The sequence below is a fragment of the Lucilia sericata genome, unplaced genomic scaffold (genome assembly GCF_015586225.1).
Source record: "Lucilia sericata isolate MDLA Ls3-8-SP2 unplaced genomic scaffold, ASM1558622v1 Contig000006F_arrow, whole genome shotgun sequence".
NCBI classification, from domain to species: Eukaryota; Metazoa; Arthropoda; class Insecta; order Diptera; family Calliphoridae; genus Lucilia; species Lucilia sericata.
This window is the reverse complement of record NW_023994047.1, coordinates 1,607,512-1,633,720: the sequence shown is the minus strand read 5'-3', so window position 1 is coordinate 1,633,720 and position 26,209 is coordinate 1,607,512. Positions and strand designations below refer to the sequence as shown.

General features: G+C 32.4%; 1 protein-coding gene across 1 annotated transcript; it reads right to left on the bottom strand.

Moving 5' to 3' along the window:
* Positions 1 to 731: 731 nt before the first annotated feature.
* LOC119602149 (unconventional myosin-XV) lies at positions 732 to 25,347 on the bottom strand. The gene is made up of 7 exons (XM_037953509.1): positions 24,935 to 25,347; positions 17,830 to 18,054; positions 9,747 to 16,700; positions 3,023 to 3,705; positions 2,725 to 2,959; positions 1,500 to 2,636; positions 732 to 1,415 (listed from the first exon to the last, which is right to left on the bottom strand). The coding sequence occupies exons 2-7, from the start codon at positions 17,953 to 17,955 to the stop codon at positions 1,248 to 1,250; spliced, it is 9,303 nt and encodes a 3,100-aa protein (XP_037809437.1). The 5' UTR covers positions 17,956 to 18,054; positions 24,935 to 25,347; the 3' UTR covers positions 732 to 1,247.
* Between the last annotated feature and the right edge of the window lie 862 nt (positions 25,348 to 26,209).

Here is a 26,209-nt window from a genome sequence, read left to right as displayed (position 1 = left end):
TCCGTCTGGCCGTTCGTTTATACAAAGTCTGTTAAAGTATTAGCGTGCAAGGTTTTTAGTAAAAAGGAAAGATTTAAAAAATCTTTAAACGTGTGTTAAGAAGGAAAAGTTCTTTGTGTTAAAGTAGAAAGGAAAAAAGAGTAAAGTTATTTTTCAATTATTATATTAATGTTGTAAACGGAAAAGGAAGTGGTATAGATATGTATAAGTACAATATTTTTGATACTATGTTTTTACACCCCTTTAAAAGCTTTTTTGTATACTTACATAAGTATCCATTTAATGGTGTAAGTACATTGCTTGTTCCTCTATAATTTCGAATAAAAGCTTTACAACTTCGAAAAAAAACTTTTCTTTAAAAAAGCCTTATAATTTTTTTGTATTAAATTAGTGAAGTTAACAACCTATTGCCAATTTATGTGCATGTGTGTACATCATATTTTTCATTATCTCAATCAGTGTTGCCAGAAAATTTTTTACACATGTCCCCAATCTTAAAATCCAAGTGCCCAAAAAATCCCCATTTTTATTAAATATTTTTGATAAATATTAAACATTATTTTACTTAAAAATTCCGAAGATTTATATTGAGCAACATTTATAGAAATCCTCTTACTTACCAACAAATATTTTTACTGAAAGAGAAATATTGTTATTAAAACCTTCTGATTACTACATCAGTTAGTTGATATGTATATATGTATATATGTATAAATATGTATGTATATATGTATAAATATGTATTTATTATATGTATGTATATAATATTTCATTTATTCTTAAAGATATACAGAAAATAATATGTATGTTATGTATCTATGTATATTGTTTAAAACACAAATAAAAAAAATATTTTTTTAATCTAAATAAATGGAAAAAAGGGAAAACATTTAAATTGCACTTATAATACCAAAACGAAGAAGATTTATCGAAAATATTTTTGGAAAAACAAAACGAAACAATTTTCTTGATTTTATAAACATCCATTTAAAAGGTTGAATATGGCATTTTTAAGATATTTAAAAAAATATATATAATTTCTTATAATTTAGACAAATTCTGTGATCGTCGTAAAATACAGTTAAAGCAAAGTAGTTGAAGTAAAAAAAGTATCAGTATCGGTGTTCGTGTGAATTGCATCAATTATATTGTTGAAATACAATCACTCGTTCACTATAATATATAAAAATATGTACTAAGGGATATTTTTTTTTTTTGTAATTAATTAGTTAAGGCTAAATAATATTTTAATTAACATCTCTTTTGTCGCGTTGACTTATTTGAGCCATTGTTATATATTGACGTACTAAACGGGATATTTCGTGAGCTTGCTCTGTTTGGACACGTATGACACGTTGCTGCATTAGGTTGCCTACTTTCATATCCAAGAATAAAGCTCCATCTTCAGAACGTACCTGAGAAAGAAACGAAAATATGCAAAAAAAAAAAAAAAAAAAATCAGTAAGTTTTTGCCATTAATATTAGGGATTAGGTTTTACCTTTCGTGTCGATATGACCTCCATGAATGGCCAATGTTGCATGGTTTCATGTGTGTTGGGATCCAAAAACAATACTCCTCGTCTATTCAACGCCAATATCAAATCTCGCCACATGGGACTATCGTCGACATGAGGGCCTTCATCGGCCCATATACGTTTCACAGCAAAGAAACTACTACCGAATAAAGGCCATGCCGACAGCACATTTAAAAATTGAGCCTTCACCTGGCCCGGGCTTAAGTTTGCAACTTGAGGCCAAGCAGATTGAACTAGACCCACCCATTGAGCAGGTCTTATTTCTCTAATGCCTAAAGCCGGTTTAGGCAATAGGAATTTAATTTCTTTCATAGCTGGTACATGACTTAAATCAGCTGCTCTGTGCAGCAAGGCTGCTATGCGAGCCATATCTCTGACCACTTCTGGTGGTGGTACTCCTGTACTGGGTAGCTCTAATAGCAAACCTTCCAAGTAGTCAGGCGCTACTTGATTGAATAATACTTCTACATAGAGGGGAGTTGGTGCAGGATCTCGCTTTAAGGCGAAATGCCATACTGACCGACAGAATATTAAATAGAAGGGCTGGCCTGATTTCAAAAGTTCAGTTGTAACATCTAAAATATATTCATCGGCAGCCAGTGGCATAGTGAACGCGTCTCCCTGAACTATGCAATATAAGGAAAATTCCTGTTGTTCGGTTTCGGATTCAATACCCAGTAGCGCACAAAGTTCCGATATAACATCTGCCACCACTGTAGAACATCTAGTGTTTACCACACGCTCAGCACCTCCCGGAAGGCGATATATTTGGCGCCTGGCTGAACGACCTGCTGAAACAGCTGTTACTTCTTCCACACTCGGCACATTTTTGCGACCACCACAACGTGCAGTCTTACGTAAGTTAGTCAAACACACGGCGGCGGTACCATGACATGACCGTCTACGATCCGAAGCGGCCGAGGTTAGATGTTCAATTAAATATGGTCGTAAAGCATCTGAGCATCCAAAGTATGCCGCTAGAATACTGAGCAGACGCCAACCTCTCTGTGTTGAATCGGGACAGGGAGAGCGGTTAGCAGTAGTTTGCTTCATTAACTGGCAATAAACTTCATCACGTAAAGCCAAATATTTATGACAATGCTGGATTTTAAATATAATAGAAACGTTGCAATATGGCAAAAAGATATTAAATTTCCATTTTTATAAATATAATTGTAGATTCGCTTACCATGAGCACCGTATAGACACATTTAACTTCTGTTAGATCGGGTTCCATTGGAATATCTCCGCAATAACGCAGTATGCAATCGAAGCATTCCAAAGCCAAAGGAGCTAAATCATTGGGTAAACGTAACAGGGGAATACGCATGGGTGTACCCTGCCATTTAACCAATTCTGCATATGAACGATTAGACGAACGTTCGGAAGCATCACGACCATGAGAACGAGAATCAACAATTTGGCTAAAAGTGAAAAAAATCAATTTAATGATTTTAAAGTACAAATTTTAATAAAAAAAAACTTACTCATTTCTAAAGTGCTGCATAGCAAATTGCAGCAAAGAATATCTCGTAACAGAGGGTGAGGTCGTACCCCCATTATGCTCTTCAGCCATATAATTTGCATCCAAATTCTGCGACTGCTGAGTCTGCTGCACCGCAGAGTGATGATCTCGCGAATGTGGATTTGCAGCAGAGTGGTGTTGATTGGAATTCTTACGTGATGAATGTAGGAAGCTTTGTTGTTTAGCATATTGATGATGCTCATTAAAGTGTTCCCTGTCATCCAAACGTTCATCCTCATCACCATGACCATTATAATGATGCGAAGCCTGCGTGATTTGTGTATGATGGTCGATGGAGTCACTAATGCCATGGTGCATATTACGAGAATGGGGTTCTCTTAGTTGTTCACGTTGATGATGATGTGACTGTTGTTGCTGCTGCTGTAAATGATGATGGGTCTGTTGTTGCTGGAGTTGCTGTTGTTGTTGTTGTTGGTGATGAAGATGTTGCTCTTCGTAGGAATCACTCATTAGAGGCGACGAGGTATTACGCATATTGTGTTGTTGAGTGATTACACTGTGTTGGTTGTTATTTATTTGTTCACGATGATTTGATTGCCGCGACTCGAGTCTTTCAATGGGCACATTGAGCGTCTGTGCGGCTGCTCGAACACCAGACGAAAGTGTTGAAGCTTTTGATTGAGTCTGTGTAAAAAAGCAAGTGTAGGAGGCATTTTAAACATCACATAAAATAGATAAACAATTTAATAGTAATATATGTATATTGACAACAGTCGTTATCATAAAAACCCTTGGAAAGTAAATTTATATATTGATTGTCTATTAAAACTGCTGCAACAAATCATTATGGCTGTGAAAGTATTTCAGCTTTAGTATGTAAGAGTTTGATATTAATTTCAAGGCGGCACCCTGAATATGTTCGATCAAACGCCCATTGCATTTTAATCGCACATTACATGCAACAAAAACCTGTTGGAGAGAAGCCAACAGTTTGCAACATTACTTCGATACTTTGAAAATCTTTTTGCACATTTTCTACATAACATCCTAACAATCGTGTAGAACATGTTGGCCAAACACCAAAAACGTGTTTTATCACTGCAGTTATGAAATGTGAACTTGTAAAAATCACTACTATATTTCTCTGATTAAAATTCACGATTTTTTGATTTATTAATTGTTAAAAATAAAATGCAAACATTTCATTCAATATTTTAATGGACGCTGAACATTTTCTTTTTTGATATTAGGGTGGTCCCAATGAGTGTTTATTTACATTATTCATTCAACTTAAAACTATTTCATAATTAATTCGAGTAATTTACAAAGAGCTACATACATTATCTATTTACTCTGGTATTTGTTCCCATTCTCTTATTTCCAAATTGCTATACAAATAATATTTATCTAGTTTTTATTACTCTTGAAATCTTTAATCAAAACTACACTTGTTTATTGCTATTTTCTAATTTTAACCGAAACAAGACCGCACGTTTATTTTTTAATTAGGTCGTAGAATTCACTGTATTTCTCTACTTCATTTAGTTGTTTCATATTACTTTATAATTAAACAAGATGCGTGAAAGCGTCCATACATTAAAATTTTATTTAATTTTCAATTAAATATATTTCATAGCACATCTAACTAAACTAACTGACTTTGATTTGTTTTTGTTATAAACACATACATACTCCTTGGCTTTTTAAACTCTAACTGTAAGATACATATTTATCTTTGTAGTCGTATTTCTTTTTTTTTTTAATTTCAAATCAAAATTGTACCCGTTTTTCTTTGTTCAGTTGAGTGACCGAATGCTCTTGAACATTTGTGAAAGAAAAAAAATATAATAAATTATGTACGTTTTTTTTTCTTATTTTTTATGTGCGAGTTCATCTTTGTTTGACTGGCCACAGAAAAAGATTTTAGTTTTTAGCATTATTTTATAATTGTTCGTCTGTGTGTAATGCAGCAATTGTTTTATTACATTTTTTACTTTCAAAATAATTTTAATATAATGCCAGAATTTAAAAATAAATTGAAAACAAAACAAGTGTCACATTTAAATTTTGAAAGTCTTTTATAAAAAGCACTCACAAAGCCATTAGTTCAAGTTTAGGGGTTAACAAATACAAAAAGTCAAGTTTTAAAGTTTTTGATTGCCCTATCTCTTTATGAAAAAGTGCCGTAAATGAATCTCTTTTAACACTTTTGTAATTTACATATGCAGATAATTAGATAGACTGAATGTTGATTTGAATAATATAACAAAATATTTGATAATGTGTTAAACAAAAGAGTAGTAGACTCACACCATTGTATTATGTCATAATGTTGTTAACAATTATTTAAAATGATTTCATTAGTGTTGTGTTGAAAAATTAAACACAAATATTGCAAAAAAAACAACACAATTTATATTGTAGTAAAAGCTTTTGTAAAGATGAGTTATTATTGCAAGAAAAAAGAAAAGTTTTTATGTTGATAGGTCAACCTAACTGCTGTTAATCAAAGAGGAAGTTGTAATACATTCCTATACATTTGAGTTGTTAAAACTGTTTAATAACTATCTATCTAATTGGAATCAATTAATTTATTTACAAAAAATAATACCTATAAATAATGTTTACTTCAATGAAATTACTGTTTTTTTTTTTTTTTTGTTGTTGTTGTTTAATTTTAGCCAACTATAAGTTTTGTTATTTCTATTTAACTTTTGCTTAAACATTATATTGTTTTCTCATAAAAATTTTTAGGTCGATTTAGTAATTTATTAACATATATTGCATATACATATAGACTCGTATGTACATATGTAATGAGTACCTCATTTTTGTTCATTGTTTCAAAACGTTGTAAAATTTCCTTTACAGAAATTTTACACTCCGTTGGTTCTTCCAATATTGTTTCCATGCGTCCCACTGAACCACTGGAGGCAACGCTTGAACGACGTGTTTTCGCCATATTGCCATTTATTGCAGTCGATGTCTGATTGGTAAAACTATTGCTGCTGCAGTCTTCAATTGTTGTATTGTCAATTTCTATTTCGTTATAGTTTTGCTTGATGTGTTGTTCTTTCAAATTACTACTTTGTTGCGTTATATTATTAACAATCTGTTGTATGTGAGTTAAAGGTTTATTGGCTTCCGTTTTATATTCTTGATGCTTTTCCAAGGGTTCTTCTTCATTCATTTCTAGTTTATCCAGCCAGTCTTGAGTATCAATTTCCGTAGCAGAACATTCGTTATTGTTGGCATCTTTAGTAGTAGTAGTGTTTTGATCAATTTCAATATTTTGTTGGCAACTATTGAACTGATGTTGAATAGAGTCATCATAAATAGCATCATCATTTGAATGCTTAGATGTATGTGTGGAACTATGTTCTAGTTCTTCCTCATTCTGCCAAGAGTTATAGAACTCCATATCGTGGCTTAAGGAAGAGCATTGTTCATTAAACTCTCGTATAGTCTCATCTGTTAACTGGTCCAGTTCAATACGTCTGTGTACTTGAACGGACGTAGTACCCGTTATGTGAGCAATTTCAGCATCATCCGAATCGGAATATATGTCATTAGTATTGTTGCTTGTAGTGGTAGTATTAGTTGTATTTGTATTGGTCGTTCTAGTATCATTTGTATCACGATCATCAAAACTATCGACTTCTATATCTGTTAGGTTGTTAAGGGAATCCATGGATGTAGTCCGTTGACTGCCATTTAGAGCAATACTGTGATCGTATCTGTTCATTTGTTTGTATTCCTGTTTAATTTTTGTCTTTCGTTTGTTCTCCTTATGAGAACTGGAACATTTTTCGCCCTCATGACGATTGTTATGATTATGCTTGTCATAATTCATTTTGTTTATTAGGGACTCCACCTTATTGACAATACTGCTGAACTTATGAGGTATGCTGTCATGATTTCGACCATGACTGCTATTGCCACTACCACTACTGCTGCTGTTGTGACGCGAACTGGAGGATTTTGAGCCACGCAAACTTTCTGACATTGTATTGCCAAAAACCAACAATAAGTAATAACGAGAAACAAAAAAGCTAGGAGTTTTTTTATAGATCTGTATTAACTAATTGCACTACAATCACTGACCACAATGTGAAGGCTTTTGGAGAGTGTGAGCCAAATACTAGTTTATTATTGAATTCGCTCACAAGTGTAAGACATGATGGTCAGTTTTAAAATAAATTTCATAGTAATAATCACGTTTTGGACCACTTTTATTTACTTTAATGTTAATTTTAACGGCTTTACAACTTAACATGAGCCTTGCCGAAGACGGTCGATACTAAATAAAAATCAAACTATATAAATTCTGCACACAACGAAAATCCAACAAAAAATTGGCAGTGAAAGTTGTTTAAATAAATAATTTACAATTGTAAAATGCACTTGTAGTCCACACTCATATTAGTAGATACATATATTTTATTTAATTTTTTGTTTGTTTTATTTTATTTATTTCTTTATAAAGGTCAAGTTTAAGTATTTGTTACTGTCTTGAGTGTCAATTAATAAGGTTTCGAGTCTTACTCGTACGGCTATATACTATTTATCACAATATCACCATCTAACACCTCATTATATTTGCCATTTTTAGAATCTGAAACTAAACCGTAAACCGGATGTTATTTATTTTTTTGTTCTAGACAACTATGGCTCTATGCTCAATTTCACTTTAGAACATTTAGTTTTATTTTTTGTTTAAACACTTTATAATTGTTCCATTTATATGTAGATCCACATAATTAAAATGCTTATTTGTCTACAAACGGATTTTTTTTCGGAAATATAACCATTTTTTTCGTAATTGTTTTACTTTTTTGTTTTAGAGTGTTTTTGTTTTGTTTTATTGCAAATTCGTTCATAAATTTTTGAATTTCCCGCGATTCATGTTTTAGCTGGTGGACATGTTTTCTTCAACTGAATTGTATTGTAACTCCACAAAAGGCGCTTGACCATTTCACTGAGCAATCAGCGAAGCTTATAAATGTACGACTCAAACATATAAACCTGTGCATGTATGTGTGTGAGTGTTTCTGTGTATAAAATATGTATGCATATGGGAATGGAAGTTAAACTGGGGCCGCAATATACGGCATTTAAATAAAAAAAATTGTACATGAATGATATTTGACTAGTTTCTTATAACATTTATCTTTGAATACACTTTATTTATTAAGATATTAATGGTTTATTTAACGTTTATTACGCACATTTTCCATAAGAAAATCCTATAATAAACCAACAACAACTTTATTATATATTTTTGAAAATGTATGCCTATCTTTCTCTTATTCATAAACAACATTTAATTTTATAAACAATTTATAAATCAAACTTCGTATGGAAATTTTGTTCAATAAAACTTTTATAAAATTTAATGAACGGTTTATATAACGAATTTAATGCATATGAATATTTGTCTTATAAACCTTTGACAACTACTTATGAAGAAGACCCTAAACATTTAGATTCATTTTTAAACTAAATATTCAGATTTTTTCTACGTTCTATTGGCAATCTTTGTACAATATTATATAAAGTGACCGTTTGAGCAGTTAGTAGTGTATGCAATTCAACAAAAAAACACATGTAACTGTTGTTTTGTTAGAAGTTAAATGTGTAAGTTTTAAGCCGAAGAGTCACTTTGGTTGATCGCTATAAGAAGCACGTAAAATACCAAACCTGATCCATAAACCAGTAAACGTTTAGCCTCCCAAAAAGAAAAACTTTCAATCTATGTTTGTATGTATATTTGTTTCATCGTCAGTCAACACATACACACTCATCGTCTACATATACATTTGTATGTATAGTAAAGTAAGTAAATGAAGATACAAATAAAATTTACAACTTGTAGTCATAAAATGATTTTATATAGTTTAATTTTTAATTCATTACTTTTATAGTCTTTCATACGATTCGAATTTGATTTAAATGGTTGAATATTAGGGCATCCAATCTATTAAAAATTTACTAGTTATTAGATTAATTTTGATCCAATAATTTAAAATTGCTCTTGAAGAAGCGAAATATTTTTTGCTTGACTTTATAGATTAACTTTATGGATTAAACAAATTAATTTTAAATTAAATCTGATTATTAACAAAATAAATTGAATCCCTAATACCTACACATACTTACATACATACATATGTATCTATAAGTATGTATATTTGGTTTAAAATATAAAGAGAAAAAAACAATGAAATAAAAATATAAATCTTCATTTGCAATTTATAATAAACGAAATGATTATTGTTTGATCAAATGTAAGTGTGTATATAATGTGTAACCATACATATGTATGTATGTATGTACAAATATACATCCAGACATAAATATATAAAAATCTGCTTTTGTTATTATTTTAAATTTTAGTTTTTCTTTTAGACATAGACACATTTCTCTTTTGTTAGTTAACACATATTTATGCTTATGGATAAACATTTTTTATGGGTGTAAATTGGAGAAATATTGGAATAGTTTTAATTCATATTTTTCGTTACATACACAGGCTAGTTGGACTTGTTTTATTTTTCGATACATTGTAATACGAGACTTCACACATACGAATACATATTATTATTATTCAAATCAATTAATATTTTAATATGTAATTATTCACTATAATGTTTAAGAGTTCTCTTATGAAGCAAAATATTTTGTTATAATTATTTTAAAAAATTTAGAAAAAAATATTCACTTACCTTTCTAAACTCTTGTACAAAGGATGTTATCATTGCTTGGATGGCTGCGGCTCTAGCAGCATGTAATTGAACATTTTTTCCATTTCGTAAATTAAGTTGCAGCGACGCTGGCCTTGGTAGGGTTATTGCGTTCTGTATATCATTAAATGGTACAGACTGAACTACAATCAAATAGTCTGCATCTCGTCGTGCTAAGTACAGACCATTATGTGAGATGCCCATTATAGAAACGTCTGGGTATTGTGGTGCTCCTTGTACTGGGAAAAGACGAGCGAAATATAGAGGCCATTCTCTAGCCATATCAATTAAATGACGTTTAACTATGGCGCGAACATTTTGACTTCGAACAGTTTCAACTGTTACACCATGACCATTGAGCATATTAATTGCGGCGGCTTTTTCTTGAGGCGAAATACGTAAAGAAGGTGTCAAGCCAAAGATATCAGATGATACTTGAGCAAATAGCAGATCTAATGCTATGGGTGGTCCTATGGGTTCATTAGGATGAAATACTTCTTTGCGCACTCTCAATTTCCATGGCACTCGATTGTAGGTTAAACACGCATTCGCTGGACTTTTTAAAGATGGAGGTGCTGGCACCGGTGCTGGTATAGCAGGCAGTGGCCATTCATCGCCTCCATCAGTTTCTTCATCTCGTCGTGTACTTTGCGATACGGTGGTAGATGTGGCGGATGACTTGCGCTTTCTTTCTTTTTCATATTTTTGGGCCATGTGTGTGCGGAATGTTGCTGGTGTGTTAGAAGTCATTGAGGTTGTAGGACTGGGGGCAGAAGTTGTTGGTCTTTTATTGTTAATCATATTATTATTGCTGTTTGACGTCATAGCCTGGTATGAGTACTTTCTTTCTGTAGATACAATAGGTCCAAAACTATCTGTACGATCTTGTCGTTCTATAGTAGCAGTGACAACTTTAGGAGGAGCTGGTTGATAGACTTTATTGCTTTCCTTCTCTCGTTCTACTTGTCGCATTTCATATATTCTGTCCCGCTTTTCACGTTCTTTCTCTCGTTCTCTATCACTACCACTCGAAGCAGGTCCTTCGACTTCTGATCTATCCCATACAGATTCGGAAAATTCGTCACGATCCCTTGAACGGGAACGGGATCTTGAACGATCGCGTTCATGATTATTTGTTACTTCTTTTTTGAAACTCTTTTCATACACCATGTCTAACTTGGCAGCTTCCGTCCTTCCCCATGAATCATAGGCGTCTTTAGAGTCATCTGAACCATTCCAATTGTGCCTAGCGCCGAATGTATCACGTTCTTGACGCTGTATAAATGCTGGTACATCTTTACTTTGACTGCGATATTCAATTTCCTCTTGATCGGGACGAACTGGTGGGCTCTTAGGAACCGGTGGTGGAGCTGGTGGTGCCACGTTAGGTGGTCTAATTGGTGGAGGTGGTGCTGGAATGTTGGGTGCGGGTGGCACATGTGACGGCCAAATTGGTGGAGGTGATAACTTTTCTTCCATACGTTCTACTTGAGAACGCACTGAGTGCAAATCGGCCACAGCATTGTTATTACTCTCGATTTGAGCAAAATGACCACTTAACTGTTGTTGTAACATTAACTTTCTAGTATCCTCCAGTTTGGCAGGAGCTCGTTGTTCTGATTTCGTACTTACTGTTGAGCGCACAGAGTGGCCAGCAGTAACCTGTTCTAATCGTTGTCTCATTTCTGAGCTCAATTTTAGTTTTCCAACACTGCCTGGTGGTGGTCTATCAGCGCCAATTTCAAAGCTTTTCTTAGCTACTTTGGTAGTTATTACTGTTTGTTGTGGTTGTAACTGTTCCATCGTTGGTTGTTTATTAGTATTTTTGGGGCCTGTTTCTATTTTAATTTGTGTTCGTACCATTTGTGTTGTATGTACTGGCATTGCTACTGCCGGCGAGGGACTCTTTGAGCTATCATTAACTTCAAATTCTTCCCATTCCATAGCAGATCCTGTTAAGGAACCATTGCTGCTATGAAATTGTGACTGAGGGGTAGTTTTTCGTTGATTTTGTCGCATTTTAAAAGCGAAAAAGTCTTCTTCGGTTTCAAATTGTGGTCCATCTTGCGGTGGCGGCCATCTCCATTTTCCAATTCGTACTGTCTTGGCACGTCCATAAGGGTCTAGGAAGTGTCTTGTTTCCGATGGGTCTTTTACTTCAATTGGTGGTGGCATTGGTGGAGGAGGCGGAGGGGGTATTAAGGAACCTCCGCTATCAGAAGAAACTTTTCGGTTTCGATCATTTTCCGAAAATTGAGAAATTCTATTTTTGACGCTTTGTTTCCGAACATTTGTGTGTTCGTTAGTCGCAATAGTAATCTTACTGGTAATGCTGTTTGAAGTAGCTGATGATTGTTGTACTGAAGCTAATACCGGCATTAGGGGAGGAGGTGATGTTGTACCCGTTGGTGCTGTATCTTGTTGACTAAGTAAGGTTTGCAAGGCTTGATTCTGCGCTAATAGCTGTTGTTGAATTTGGAGATTTTGAGCCATTGCCGATTGCAAAAATGCTCGCTGCACCTGGTGTTGATAAACTGCAGGATCTGCATCAGGTGGTAGATTAACAATTTGTAATAAATTTTCAGAATTAGAGGCTAAAATGGGGCTTATTGGTCCTACAATAGGGGAAGTTACAAATGTTGAATTTCCGCTGGATTGCGCTTGGGCAGTACCACCACCCTTAATAGTTTCAATTAATTCTGCTTGTTCAGTAAGGACTTTAACAGCGTCATTGACAAATATTGGTTTAAATAAACCAGTTATATATTCATCCAAATTAGCAGATGGAGCTTCTTCAGAATTTGTTGACTTTTCGCCACCTCCCTTTATTTTACAAGCGAGATTATGTGAATCCCAAACTAAATCATTCATTTCACTATCTGGAGCCTCCAAAAAGTCTGTGTCATCTAATTCAAAACTTAAATCGGGCATACCTTTTCCTCCCCTTATGCTAGCAGCTAGAGATCTGGCATCAGACAGTTCATCTAATGAACCATCTAATACCGGACTAAATAAGTCATCTAAAAATTGATCAACATCTGAAGCTTGAGAGGGCACACGTACACGACGTACGTGTGAAGCCAAAGAGGGAGCCTCACTAGTATCTGACATGGCCGATGAACGAGTAGCATACTCCGATTTATCCATATACTTGCTCGAGTGAGAACCTGCATGTGATCTTCTTCCAGCATATTGCGACTTTTGGTAACGCGGACCCGTTTCTTTTCCCATAGGCGTGAGACGTTCAGCTGAATGGTATCTCTCATTGAGACGACTTTCTGAAAGTCCTAAATTAGTCAAAGGTTCTGTTTCTGTTGCCGGATCTAAATCTGTGATATCACCAGCCAAAAGATCATCAAGTGACTTTGATCTCGATTTCTCCTGTTCGAAATAACGTTCATTTAATGCAGAACTTCTCGATAGTAAATTTCGGGAATTTTTTCGTATAGGTTGCTCATCATTTGAATCTGATATTGGGGATTCACTTGTAGGGTTAACTTTTATTTTGGGTGGCTCTGGCGGTGGTACTTGAGGTCTTCTTGGTGTATTTCCATCGTGATCTGATAATATAGTTCTATTAAATTTAGCGCCAGTTGTCATTAAATCACTTCGTAGTGCAGGAAAAGCTGGACAGAGTTCCTTTTCTGATATAAGGTCTAGAACATAATCAAGTCCACATGAATCAGTCACTAGTTTTCCATCATCTAAAACAACAGTCCATCCACGATTTGATATGCCTAAAGTTGAAACAGCTAAAGAGGCAGCTTCTTCACAAGTTGTCCAAGAATCAATAGCTACAGTTTGATTTGCATCATCTGGTAGAGTTAATGCTACTGCAATATCAGACATTCGGGATATAGCTCTCCATTCTACCCAAGAGGGGGTAAAGTTTCGACAGTTATTAGCTGAGTTGGTGTTTCTCAAAATTTTCTTTAGCAACATGTCTCTCATTGAATCGGGAGCATTGTCAACAATAAATTTCATTAAGTATTTGCTAAATGCAGGACCAGGTTGGAAACAAGACAAGCACTGAGCCATTAATTGCCAAATACGTTGTGCTTGCAAATCATCGGCATTATAAACTTGATTACACAACTGCACCAAAATTTCGTCTCTCAAGCCACGTGATGACAAACCTTTATGGACAATATAGTCGGATAACACTTTTTCTTTATTTCCATCCATCGTTTTGTCATTTGTCCAGCGTAGAATCAATTTAAATACAGCCAAGGAATCTTGAAAGTCCTGATCTCTTGAAGCTGCTCTTGTAAGGAAGGGTGTTGTTATGGGTTCTCTTCTTGACGATAAACGCAATCCATTGCAATATACCGAACTGAATTTACCAAATGAGAACTGATCTAGATCTTTAGGGAGATCAGCAGCTACTGGAGGACCTGGAACAGTTCCTACAACTTTAACCAAATGGCGATCTCCGTGTATGGGTGTCCAGCCTTCGCTTTTCGAAAAGATAAATGCCAGTTCAGCTGGAATATCCAAATATGATATTTGACTGCGTTCCAAATTTTCTTTAGCTTGTTTCTTTGCTTCGCGTTCCTTTTGAGCTCTTTGAGCTTCCAGACGTCGCTGATATTCAGCTCGTAATTTGACCACTCTTTTTCGACCCATTTTACCACGCCACAATGCTTGAGCTTTAATTGCACCTCTTCGTAAATCACGGAATTTCTTTTGCTCTCGATAGCCACGCCACTTCGTCTGGATACGAGTTGCAGCCTTCTTTTTACGCGCCAATTGTCTTCTGACTAACATACCACGAACATGTTTTTGTATCACAACGGCTGATGTCTTCAAACGATCCGAACGGCCACTTTCCAACATTCTGTGTAAGGCTTCTCTAAGAAAAACTCTAGTGGCACCTAGTTGATAATCTGGTCCTTCAATGCCTGTATTTGGCATAGATTCTAAAAGTATTCGACAAAGTTCCCTGTAGGGCGTACCACGGGGTAATGGAGAACGCATTAAGTGCCGATAACGTTCAACGAAATGTTGGAAGCGTAACCGAACTGGATAACCTTTCTGGCGGATTTGTATTGTGTCTAACATCCCCAAATATCGCAGTTGCTGCAACACACATGGCATATCCATCTTTAGTGATTGTTTCTCATTATTCGGTTTAATGCAACGCACAAACCATGGATTACACCGACCCATTGATTGTAAAAGTTGCTGCAGTGAATCGGAAAACCTTGCAGCTACTGTTGGTGTACGGGGTTTCATTGTTACAAAACGGCCATTGTTGCCTTTGGGTAATGTTTTTCCAGAATCTCGTTGAGCCCTGAGTTGTTTTGTTAGATCTGAAACTAGTTGCAGTTTACTTGATCCCAAAAGCTCCAAAACATCGCTACGCAAAGCATCTCGATTTTTATCTAAGAAACCATCTACACAGTACCATACTTGACCAGCGTAATGAGTGATGCCAAACTCTTGAGCCCCAATTCTAGGACGTGAATATAGTTCATTGAGAGCATGATTATAATGACATTTCTCAAGAAAACTCATATCAGATGCACGTGGAAAATTCGATTCATCATCCAACAAGTGAAAAATGCCCACAGGCTTCTTAGCCAGTAAATGAATGACTGGCAAATTGTCATCCCATGTTAGAGGAGTCCATTCCAGACGCTCGCGGGAGTACTCAGCCTGCTCGAGTTTAAATACATGTTTGTTGAAATACAGTTGAAGGTTTTCATTCGCATAATTAATACACAATTGTTCAAACGAGTTTTCAGCCAAATCTTCAAAGCCGAATATATCCAATATGGAAATTCTATGAGCATCATGTGTTCCACCTTTTTGTACGATGGAATTGATGCGTGATACCAACCAGTTAAAGAGACCAGAATATAAAGCCTTAGCAAAAGCATCTCTGGAATCTAAAGCCTGATCTATACTCAATGGAGTATGCAGGCGTTCTGATCTAGCTTCGGTTATACGGCTAGTCAAAGCTCTGTGCAAACCTTCAGCCGATATATGCAATAAATGAGCTGCCCATTTAATCTCAGCATCGGAACCAACTTCTACACCTTCTTGACCATGTCTGAGTTGCCTTCGATGGAAGTAAACATTGCCCAAGTGTAAAACCGAGGCCAAAACGCGTATGATGCCTTCCCGTTCACCTTCAGATACTCCCAACACTTGCATAGCACTCTGAAGGGAGTCCCAATCCACACGCCCTGGAGCACAGTCAGTAGCGCCTTGATTTAGATAAAAATATTTATCTGCCTCTAAAAGACCGTATTTTGTGCGCTCAGCTTCCGACAGGCCACCTAACATTTCATAAAAAACGTGGTAGTTACGTTCTCCTGGTGCTTGTGTAACTATCCTGGACTTTTCCAATAGATATTGAGTAATTTTGGCTCCAACGATAGCACCATTTTTAAAGTAAACCTCCAAATATTTTCCGAATCTGGAGCTATTATCATTGCGTGCAGTGCGCGCATTGCCAAAGGCTTCCAGAAGAGGAGCAGCCTCCAAAATTTGTTCTGTTATAACGGCTGAAGCAGAACCTCCACCTGGAACTACTGCTGCTAAATACTGCATTACCAGCTTTGTTGATTCTGTTTTACCAGATCCCGATTCTCCTGATATTACCACGACTTGCGGCGAAGGTAGTGCAGCATGAGCTGCAGCTCCTATAGCAAACAAATGAGGGGGCATTGTACCCAATGGCTTTCCCGCATATTGTTTGGCCACCTCCAAGCCATACGAATCGGGAAACATTTTGTAGGGATTGACCGCAATTAAAATACTTCCAGCAAATGTATAGATGAGCCCTTTATCATATCTTAAGCGAAGATTCCACAAAAGCGATGCCTCATGTAAGTCATCCAACATAGTCATATCATCCACACCACTACTGCCCAGATCTTGACGTGGTCTCAAGTTTCCTTCACCAGGTTGTAAAGCAAATGTTTGGGGCTAAAACAAAAAAGAAAAACTATGATACATATATTTCTTTATTTTACACAAAAATTTAAAATAAACTACGAACAAGCCTGGCTATCACATCGCTGCACAATGTCGACAACTTCTTAACTATTTGGGGATAACGGTTTTGCATTTTACGTCTCTTGTCTACGAGTAATTTCAAACGTAAGGTTTCTGTATTTTCTTCCAAGCTGGGAAAGTCTTCAACACTTGGAGGTCGTTGACGCCTCAATATGTGTGGCGACAAAATAGCTGTAGAAGGTGATGGCGCTGGACTAGGCGTTATAGAACCACAACGTTGCCATGGTTCCAAATGAAAGCGCACAATTCGCATTTATAGTTTCTCAATATGTGTTTGAGTATGTGTTTGGCTTCGTTTAACACAACAACAAAAACAAAATTTGTTATTTGGAAAATTATTATTCTCAGGTTTGCATATCTGAGAGCAAAATGAAGCAAAATGACAACAAAGAAAACAAATATTAATCCGTTAATATTGTAGAACGCCACTTGATATCAACGTCTTTGCACTGCAACTAAAAGGAGACCATTGGCCAAATGCCAACAGAAGCCATGCAGCAACATTCTGTGCATCACACATTTATACATTACACATGTGAGGAGCCATTTGATTGGAACATGTTTAGCAACATTGCAACAAAAACAACAACAACAAATTAATGCAATACAATTACTATTGCCATTGCGATTCTACTACAAAGCTCCCCACAATCACACCAAGCTAAGTAAAGCAAACTATGTGATCTTGATAAACCAGAAAAATGTCTTCTTTTATAATTTTTTATTTTATTTTTTTTTTTCTATTATTTTGTGGTTTTATGTAAAAAATATAAAATAACATACATATACGGTGTGTTAAAATTACAACAAAAAAGTTGTATTCGCCTTTGAAAACATTGAACTTACAAGGATTACATTTGTCTTTACAGACACACACTTGTACGAAATAAAGATAGCTAGAGAGTAATTGTTGTGTTTTTAAATACGGTCATTGTTTTTGTGTTTTGTGTAATTTTTTTTTAAATTGAAGTTATCGAATTATATGATTGCCAGAATTCAGAAACATTAATTTAATACTTATCAACATTTTAATACATACCTTGCCCTTAATGACAGCTTGAACAACAATGACTTGCGCAGCCCTGTGTACTTCTTGTATTTCACCGGGTATAGGATGACCCACACCCGGATCAAACCATACCAAATCACCTTCAGACCAATCCATTTTATTTCGGGTTGGGTTTCCTTAAACAATTAACCGCTCTAAACACTTCAATGTTCGTTTATAAATTAAAAAAAGTATAGAATAATTGAAGACATGGCTCTGAAATAAAAGAAAGAAAAAAAATTTTGTTAAAAAAACCCACATTGTCTTTTTAAACCAATCCTTAAAATAGTTTTAAATGTAAATGGCAATTCATTGTAAACTTTTTTATGTAGGTTTTTTTTTCATTATTAAATATCATAGATTTTGTTCCAAAAAATGTTGTTAAAAATAACAAAATTTGCAAAAAAAAAATATGTATGTAGAAGAGTTTTTATAAATCGACTTATACATATTTACCACTGCACAGATCATAAGCAAAACAAAAGACTTAAGAAACAAACAGTCATACTTGCACATGTTTTAAATTCATAATTATTTCATTTAATACATTTTCTTTTTATTGCAATACAAACCAGTTAAACTCAACTAAAACTTGCTATTTAAACTAAGAAATAACATTTTTATATTTCTAGATTTATTATATGTGAAATTATGAAGAAAAAAAAACTTTCACCTGTTCCAAACAAAAATAGCCCATATATACAGCTGTGACAACAATGTTTACAAAAAAAAAAAATACAACTAAAACAACATGTGTCAAAAATAACATACAAACAATTCTATATATTTTCGTTTAACGTGTGTATGTATATAAACGTCTGTATTTCGGTTTTAATTTATACACCTTACAGATATTGTCTATAATAAAAGATCATTTAAAAAGTGTTTGATTTTAACGAAATAAACAAAGCTCATAGAAAACTTGTTCACAAAAACAAATCTTTGTATTTCAATACGAAATGAAGACTTCGATTCAGATTCAGAGACAGACTCAGTATCGGAGAAATGTTTTGCTCTTAAAGAAAACACAAGCTTGTGTTAAGTGTCTCCGCATACATCACAACTAACTGCCAATAACAATTTTGTTTATTAGACTTGTATTTGCTCAGTAGTTTGAAACATTAGAGAGTTGTCGCAGCTACGAATAAACTTTTTTTTACCATTGACGTGATTGACCGCATTCCAATAGTTAAAGATAGACAACAACAAATAAACAAACTTAACGTTTACACTTGGCGCGTTACAATAAATAGAAAAAAATACGTATGTATGTATACACAGCTAGCAAAATACATACATACTATTATGAAAAGTAGGCAAAACTAGCTAATAATTAACCCATTAGATGCTTTCACAGCTACACACCCTTTGAAGTATAAAAAAATCTTAATTAATTACCAAAAAATTTACTAAACTCGTAAAAAATTATTTTTGAGAAAAAATGCTGGTTGTATTCCAGTTTTTTATAGAATTATTGTCATTTAATCATCACACACATACATACAAACATATGTATGTATGTGTTTTATAAATATTTAATTTATATATTAATAGAACTAGTAAGAACATTCGCTCATTTACCACAAGACTGGTATTTTATAAAATTTAAATATTTCTTAAATAACTTCTAAGCAATAGGACTTGAAAAATTTAACAAGAACGTACTGACTATAAGATACCCTACACCAGTTATTAATATACCTAAAGTGTATGTTGAATTTTAGTTTAATTTCTACATATTTGAGCAATTTGCCGATTTATTACAGTCAAATTCGGGCAGGTTCTTTTAGAATTTAGTGGCAGGATTTATATTTTTATAAAGGTTATTTATGACAAATTTCTAGTTCTTCTCTGAAGGGCACTAGGCTAGACTAGGGTCAAATGAAGCCTGATCGTTACGAAAATCGCCTCAGAATGTGATTCGATCATACCGAAAAAAAAAACAATAATTTAGAGTTACGCCCGTCTTCTGGTATTACGCGATATGTCAATGGTGAACAGGAATATTTACATAAGAATGCATTTATATGACAAGAAAGCTATACAACAACTCATAATTTTTAATTTTTACTGTATATTTTCGAGTATAATTATTATTGTTACAACAAAATATTATTTCTTTGTAGTATTTACAACTTTGTTTAAATAGTTTTTCCCAGACTTTAGTTTTCAAAACAAAAGAAAAAAACCGAGTTAATCTCGTAATTTAAATTAATGACTGATTGCAAAAATAACAACTCCACCGCTACACACAAACAATTGTTGTCACTTATACACGAATAAAACCGTAAATATGCGAGTACGAGTCTGTGCATGTTGCACAGATAAATAAATATAAAAAGTCAAGATTTTTCTTATAAAATAACAAAAATATTTGTACATAACTACGAGCACAATAATAATGAAAACAAAAAAATTACAAACAATCAAAAACAAGTAGAGACGAATTGAAAACACTCTATATACGTTGAAAACGAATTTTGTATTGAAGGGATGCATTACGTTTTAGAATTAATAAAATTTTGTAATTAATTACATATATATATATTTGATTTGTGAACAAACAGTTATAGAAATAAACAATTACAACGAAAAGTGTAATTCCTTATAGAGTGTAACGTTTTGTAGCCAAGGTTTTTTTTATTAAACTGCACGTAAAACGTTTATATTTTATTAAAACATTATTGCATTTTTTATTAATTAAAATATTTTTGTTTGTTGTTTTCTTTTTAGCTAGTTATAAAAAAAATGTATTTGTACAATGAAATAAAACAACAGTTTGTCGAACCGAATGAGTTGCTGAGCGTGAAATCACATAGAAGTTAATCAAACCAAACATCTATCTATCCATCTGCATGTATACGAGTGAGTAAAATATTTTTATTTATTTATATTTTTTAAATTTATAAATTTAAACAACATGAACAATAATCCAGCACACATGACTCTTTAGACAATCTTTTTTTATTTAACAAAATATTGTAAATTGAAAGTGAATTTTACTAAATACAAAAACAATTTAAACATTTTTCAATGATCGCAACATTCACCAAACAAATTCAGTGTTACTTTCAGCACCAGTTGAATAGAAAAATTTTAGAAAAAAACAACAACAAAATAAATAAGAAAACTTGTGGTATGTTGGTGTAAAAAAGATTTCATGGCATAAATTAATAAAATTATTAAATTTTAATTACAATATTGATTTATATCATTTCTTTACGCATAAATGATAAAAAATTGTTTTTCTTTTTGGATTTTTTGCCAATAACGTACCAAATAAGAGCGATGAAAGTTTTATTATGATTTATTTAATGTTTAGATTAAACAAATTAATTAACAACACACAATTTTTTTTTTAATCAATTTCAATTAATTTCCAAGATAAAACATGCAAGTTTTTGTTATTGTAATAATCATAGTATTTAACTTTTATAATTTGTGTAAAATACTAAACATATATCCACAAATAAATACTTTATGACCTTTTTAGTATTGTAGGCAATATATTTTATTTAAAGTGAATGAACTTTAAAGCAAATAGTTTCACTGCTTATGTAGGTATTTAAGTTTCAAATCGATATACAATCGCATACATGGAAGGCTAAAAATACAGCGGTATTTTGTAATTAAATTTCATTAGTAGTATTACTTCATTATGTTGGAACCAGTTACCAGGTACTGGTGCTATAATTATGCTCACACTTAACCCCTTTTATACTATTTTTGTTTTAGTATTAGTTTAACATATTTTTTTCTCGTTAAACTGTGTATTTAAATATTTAAACATTTTCTAACAAAAAAACTATAGAAACAAAATGAAGCGAAAGTTTTATGCTTATTTAGTATGTGATTTCCTACTAATTTAAATTTAAATGTCGACATATTTTGGTTATTGAATGAATGAATGAATGAATGGTATTCAAAATCATAAATAATGAATGAATAGTCTGACACTGAAAGTGTTACAACCATCTAAATATGTTTCAACAAGAGTTTAGAAGAATAATTCAAAACAAAAGCAGTTCAAATGAGTAAAAATTATAGAAGTAAGCCAATGAAAATCTCTTAATACAATGATGTGAATATTTCAGCTGCACTTTTTTAGAATGTAAATATATATATATGATATCAAAACAAAGTTAATCCCATGCACATTTGTTAAAAATGTAAAGTTATATGAAAAAATTCTAAAGAATTCACTTTCATTTTATCAGAGAAAGATAAATAAGAAAGAAAACGATTTATCAAATTATTCAAAACTATTAACTCTTTAACAATTTCAAATATTTAGTTTTCCAATTCAAATGCTACAAGTTTAATGGCCTCAACTTATTAGGCAAAGTGAAAAGTAGAAATCCCTACATTTAAGTCAAATACAAACTACATACTCAAACCAGACAAAGCAAGAGAGGGGAGAGTAAAAGTGAGACATTACGGTTGTTTAATACAACGAACAAAACCAACAAATTTCAAAGTGCCAATATCGTATAATGAACATTAACGTGATATAGCGGTATTTAATGGTAAAAAAAATTTTGGTGTTACTGGCTGCAACTGTTGTTGTTGGGAGCCGGTTATTAATTCATGTATTGTATGATTTTCGTTCAAATTATTTTTTTTTTTATTATTATGTACGTTGTATGGGTTTATTTGCACTAGTAAAAATGCAGTACAGACCCTTCAGTTTTTAGGTGGGAAAATGTAGCTCCCTAAGATATTATTTCATTTGCAAATGACTAGTTACATATTTAACTACCAGTAATATAAAACAGTTCAACATTAGTTTTCAGAGTAAAATTTCAAATTATAAACAGTTATCAGAACTACTGGGTGCAAACATGCACATACCAAAAAGAAGAAGAAAATGTCATTAAAAATGCGACAATAAACTTTAAAGTATTATTAGTCTTTTTTCTTTATTTTTATTTGCAACAAGGAGTTGTTTAATTGTAAATACCAACATTGGCATTCACTCATACATTTTTAAAAGTTTATGACTTCGTTTGTATGAATAGAAAGTAAATTTTTTAACACTTATTATTATGCTCAACGCTAAACAGAAATGCTAATATTTAAATATTTTTATTTTCTTCAGCTGCAATAGTTGTGTGAAATTTAACTGAAAAAAAAACAAGATATATTTTACAAAAAAAATGAAATAATAATAATATTAATTTCTCTTTTGCTAAACCAAAAAATAACTTACTTACTACCTATAAAATGAAAAAGAATAAACAAAAAAAAAAGAAAACTTAGCTGTTATGAAAATGTACAATAACAATACATATCTTTAAATTAACCCATTAAAATAGGTGTGAAAATATAGAACTAAAAACAATCAAACGAAACAAATTCCCCAAATGTTTAACCCATTTTTTCTATACTAAAAAAACCAATAAAAAACAACAACAACTGCAACGAAAGCATAAACATGGCAAAGCAGAATAAATTTTAAAGAAGAGAGTAGAACAGCAACAAAAACAAAACATAAAATAGGAAACAACCAACAAAAGACTTAGACAACAAACTTGGCAGAAAAAACTATTCTTCTTTATAAAGTTTTAAATCTTTTTTTTGTTTTTATTATAAATTCTTATATGTATGTGTGTAAGAGTGTTTGTTTGAATGTTTTTAACTTTTGTGGATTTCCTGTATGCATAAATGTATGTGTTTGTGTGTGAAACCTAAATATCTATACGTCAAGAATTCTTAAATTTTTGGTTGTGTTGGTGGTAATTGCTTTTGAGGTAAAAAAAAAAGTTATTGATTGATTATTCTGTTGGTTTATATTGCTTGGCCGGAACCAGTTCTTTTAAAGCGATTTTTCTTTTATGTTCTGTATTTTTTTTAAAGTTTTTTTTCGTGCATTGTTGTTTTTGCATGCTTAACTGTTTTTACTTTACAATACCGTTCTGCGTAAACTATACGATTTATTTTTTGTATTGTTGATTGGTTAAGCTATACAAACTTACATACTTATGTACAAACATACATACATAAGTATGTTCATAAGAGGCTTTAGTTTTCATTATTTTTAAAGAATTTTATGGCTAAAACGGTAATGTTTTGTATGTATTATTATTTTTAATAAAGTTTGTTAGTGCTGTTGAGTTTAAATTGATTGCTTTGAAAATGGGTTGGGTACGCTTGTATCTATTATGTTTTGGCCGTAAGCCAAATAATCCTGTTTTATTTTTTGTTCTCTACCAAACGAGAAATTTGCTAAAGAAAAACTGATCATTTCAATAGTTGCAAAATATTTTCATTTAACTTAATATTAACAGAAAACTTGACCTAGTTCTCAAATTTGTTTGTTATAAACAAACAAAACACTGAAAGCAATATATTATTAACCTAAAAGTCACCTTGAACTTAAGAAAACTACAACTCTGCTAAATTAAAACTCCATAAATATTAAACATAATAATGTTTAACAACATGCCATGCTTTGTTTCATTAAACAGCTAATGTTTTAGTTCAATCAACAGGTTCATATATTAAATTATTCATAAAAAGGGGGAAAAACTGCATTTTTGTGTATTGTTGTATGGTATTGTATAATACCACACCTTCTAAGTGATCTTACAATTTAAGATGGCTGCTGCCATATTTAATATTCTAAACTTTATGCAAAAATATCATTAATAAAATGTTTAATATTGCTAACGAAGATGATGATGTTGATGACGACGACGACGTTGGAGATGATGTTATTAGTTAAATATTTTAGCTTAAACAACAAAAAAATTAAAATGTACGAGAATAATTTGTTTTTTTTTTTTTACTGTGAGTTTTTTTAAATCAATTTCCAAAGTAGATTTTGTGTTAATTTGCCACGCAGTACATTTTGTTTTCTTTATATTTATATTAATTTTTTTTTTAAGCATTAACAAAAATATTTTTGTTATGACCAACAATTTTTTAGAGAATTTATTTCACAGACATTCCATTGTTCAAACCAAAAAGAATGACACTTGTTTTATTTAATATTTTCAGATTTTTTTACAGAAATATGTGCATACATACATACACACACATATAAATACATTTATATTGGTGTATGTGTATATATTATAAAATTTTTTCTACACACCTTTATCTACATTAAGTTTTATTTCGTTGTTTTTTTTTTTTTTTTTTGTTTCTGTTGTTATTGTATTTACTTTTTTCTTTTAGTCGTAAGTACAGATATATAATTCTTTAAGGTTGTATAGGTTTCAGATATTCTCTTTTTTATTTTTTGTTTCGTTTGTTGTTATTGTGGAAGTTGTTTCTTTATTTTTGTATATAATAACAAGAAATCTTTATTTTTTTGTTTGCTTTTTTATTTTGTATATTTGTTTGAGTAAATCCACTTAATTTCAGTTCACGTTTATTAATTCACAATGTAGTTTTAAAGCGCGTTATTTAAAAAACACAACCTAAACGTTCAACAGTCAACAGCCAACTAACAGGTACTCGCTCTATCAATTTTCTATACACCTTAAGCCAGGCTAACAATCAATGTTCTTTGTGTTTAACGTGATCACTGATCAGTTGCGCTATAACGTGTGACTCTGAGTTTTCTCTGGCTCTGAGTCAGAGTCAGCCGTAAACAAATACCTCGTCAATAGCTTTCCCTTTTAAATCAAGCAATAATGTCCCTATAATTACTATTTAAAAAAAAAATTAACAAATTCAATAATCAAACTAAATATTTTTTATAAAATTTAAATAATTGAAATTTTACTAAATATTTTACGTTTTTATACTTATTTATTTGTTTTTCTCTTTATTTTACACAATTATATTTACACTTTCTCTCTCTGTAAATGTGTTTGAAAAACTCTCTCATTCCAACTCTTTGAAATATTTTCTTATTTTTACCGCTGCTGTAGTTTGTTTGCATTTCATTTTACACATTATTGTGATTCTTGATAACAATTGTTAACAGGTCTCACAAAGTCACGTCTTTCTTAAACGAAAGACTTAAGAAACAAACGTAAATCTTATCTAAGGGAACAGGGTGTCTCAGATATTTAATTTATAAAATTTTCAACTAAAGAACAAAAATGTTTATTAAGTGAATGTTAAACTTTCTTTATAATAAAAGGGAATATAAAATAAAACTAGTATTTATATAGTTTTGTATTGAAGTTGAAGATGAAGTTTTAAAAATTAAAAATACCTTTTTTAGGCGATGCTTAACTAGCTGCAAAAGATTGAAAATCAATATCTCACCGATATAGATTGTTAGCTTCATGCGTAAACTTAGCTTGTTGTGCTGAACTAAAGGGCTTCACAAAAGATCCTTATTCGGGTTGTTGTTGTTGTAACAGTTCGACTGTGACCGATAGTTCTTTCCTGGGGAAAAAACTTTCGATTGATA

Coding starts and splice junctions, on each gene's coding strand:
- LOC119602149 (XM_037953509.1), bottom strand. CDS start 17,955: ATGGATTGGTCTGAAGGTGATTTGGTATGGTTTGATCCGGGTGTGGGT. Junction 3,706..9,746: donor TTGTACAAGAGTTTAGAAAG/GTAAGTGAATAT, acceptor TTTTTTACACAG/ACTCAATCAAAAGCTTCAAC. Junction 1,416..1,499: donor AGGTCATATCGACACGAAAG/GTAAAACCTAAT, acceptor TTTCTTTCTCAG/GTACGTTCTGAAGATGGAGC.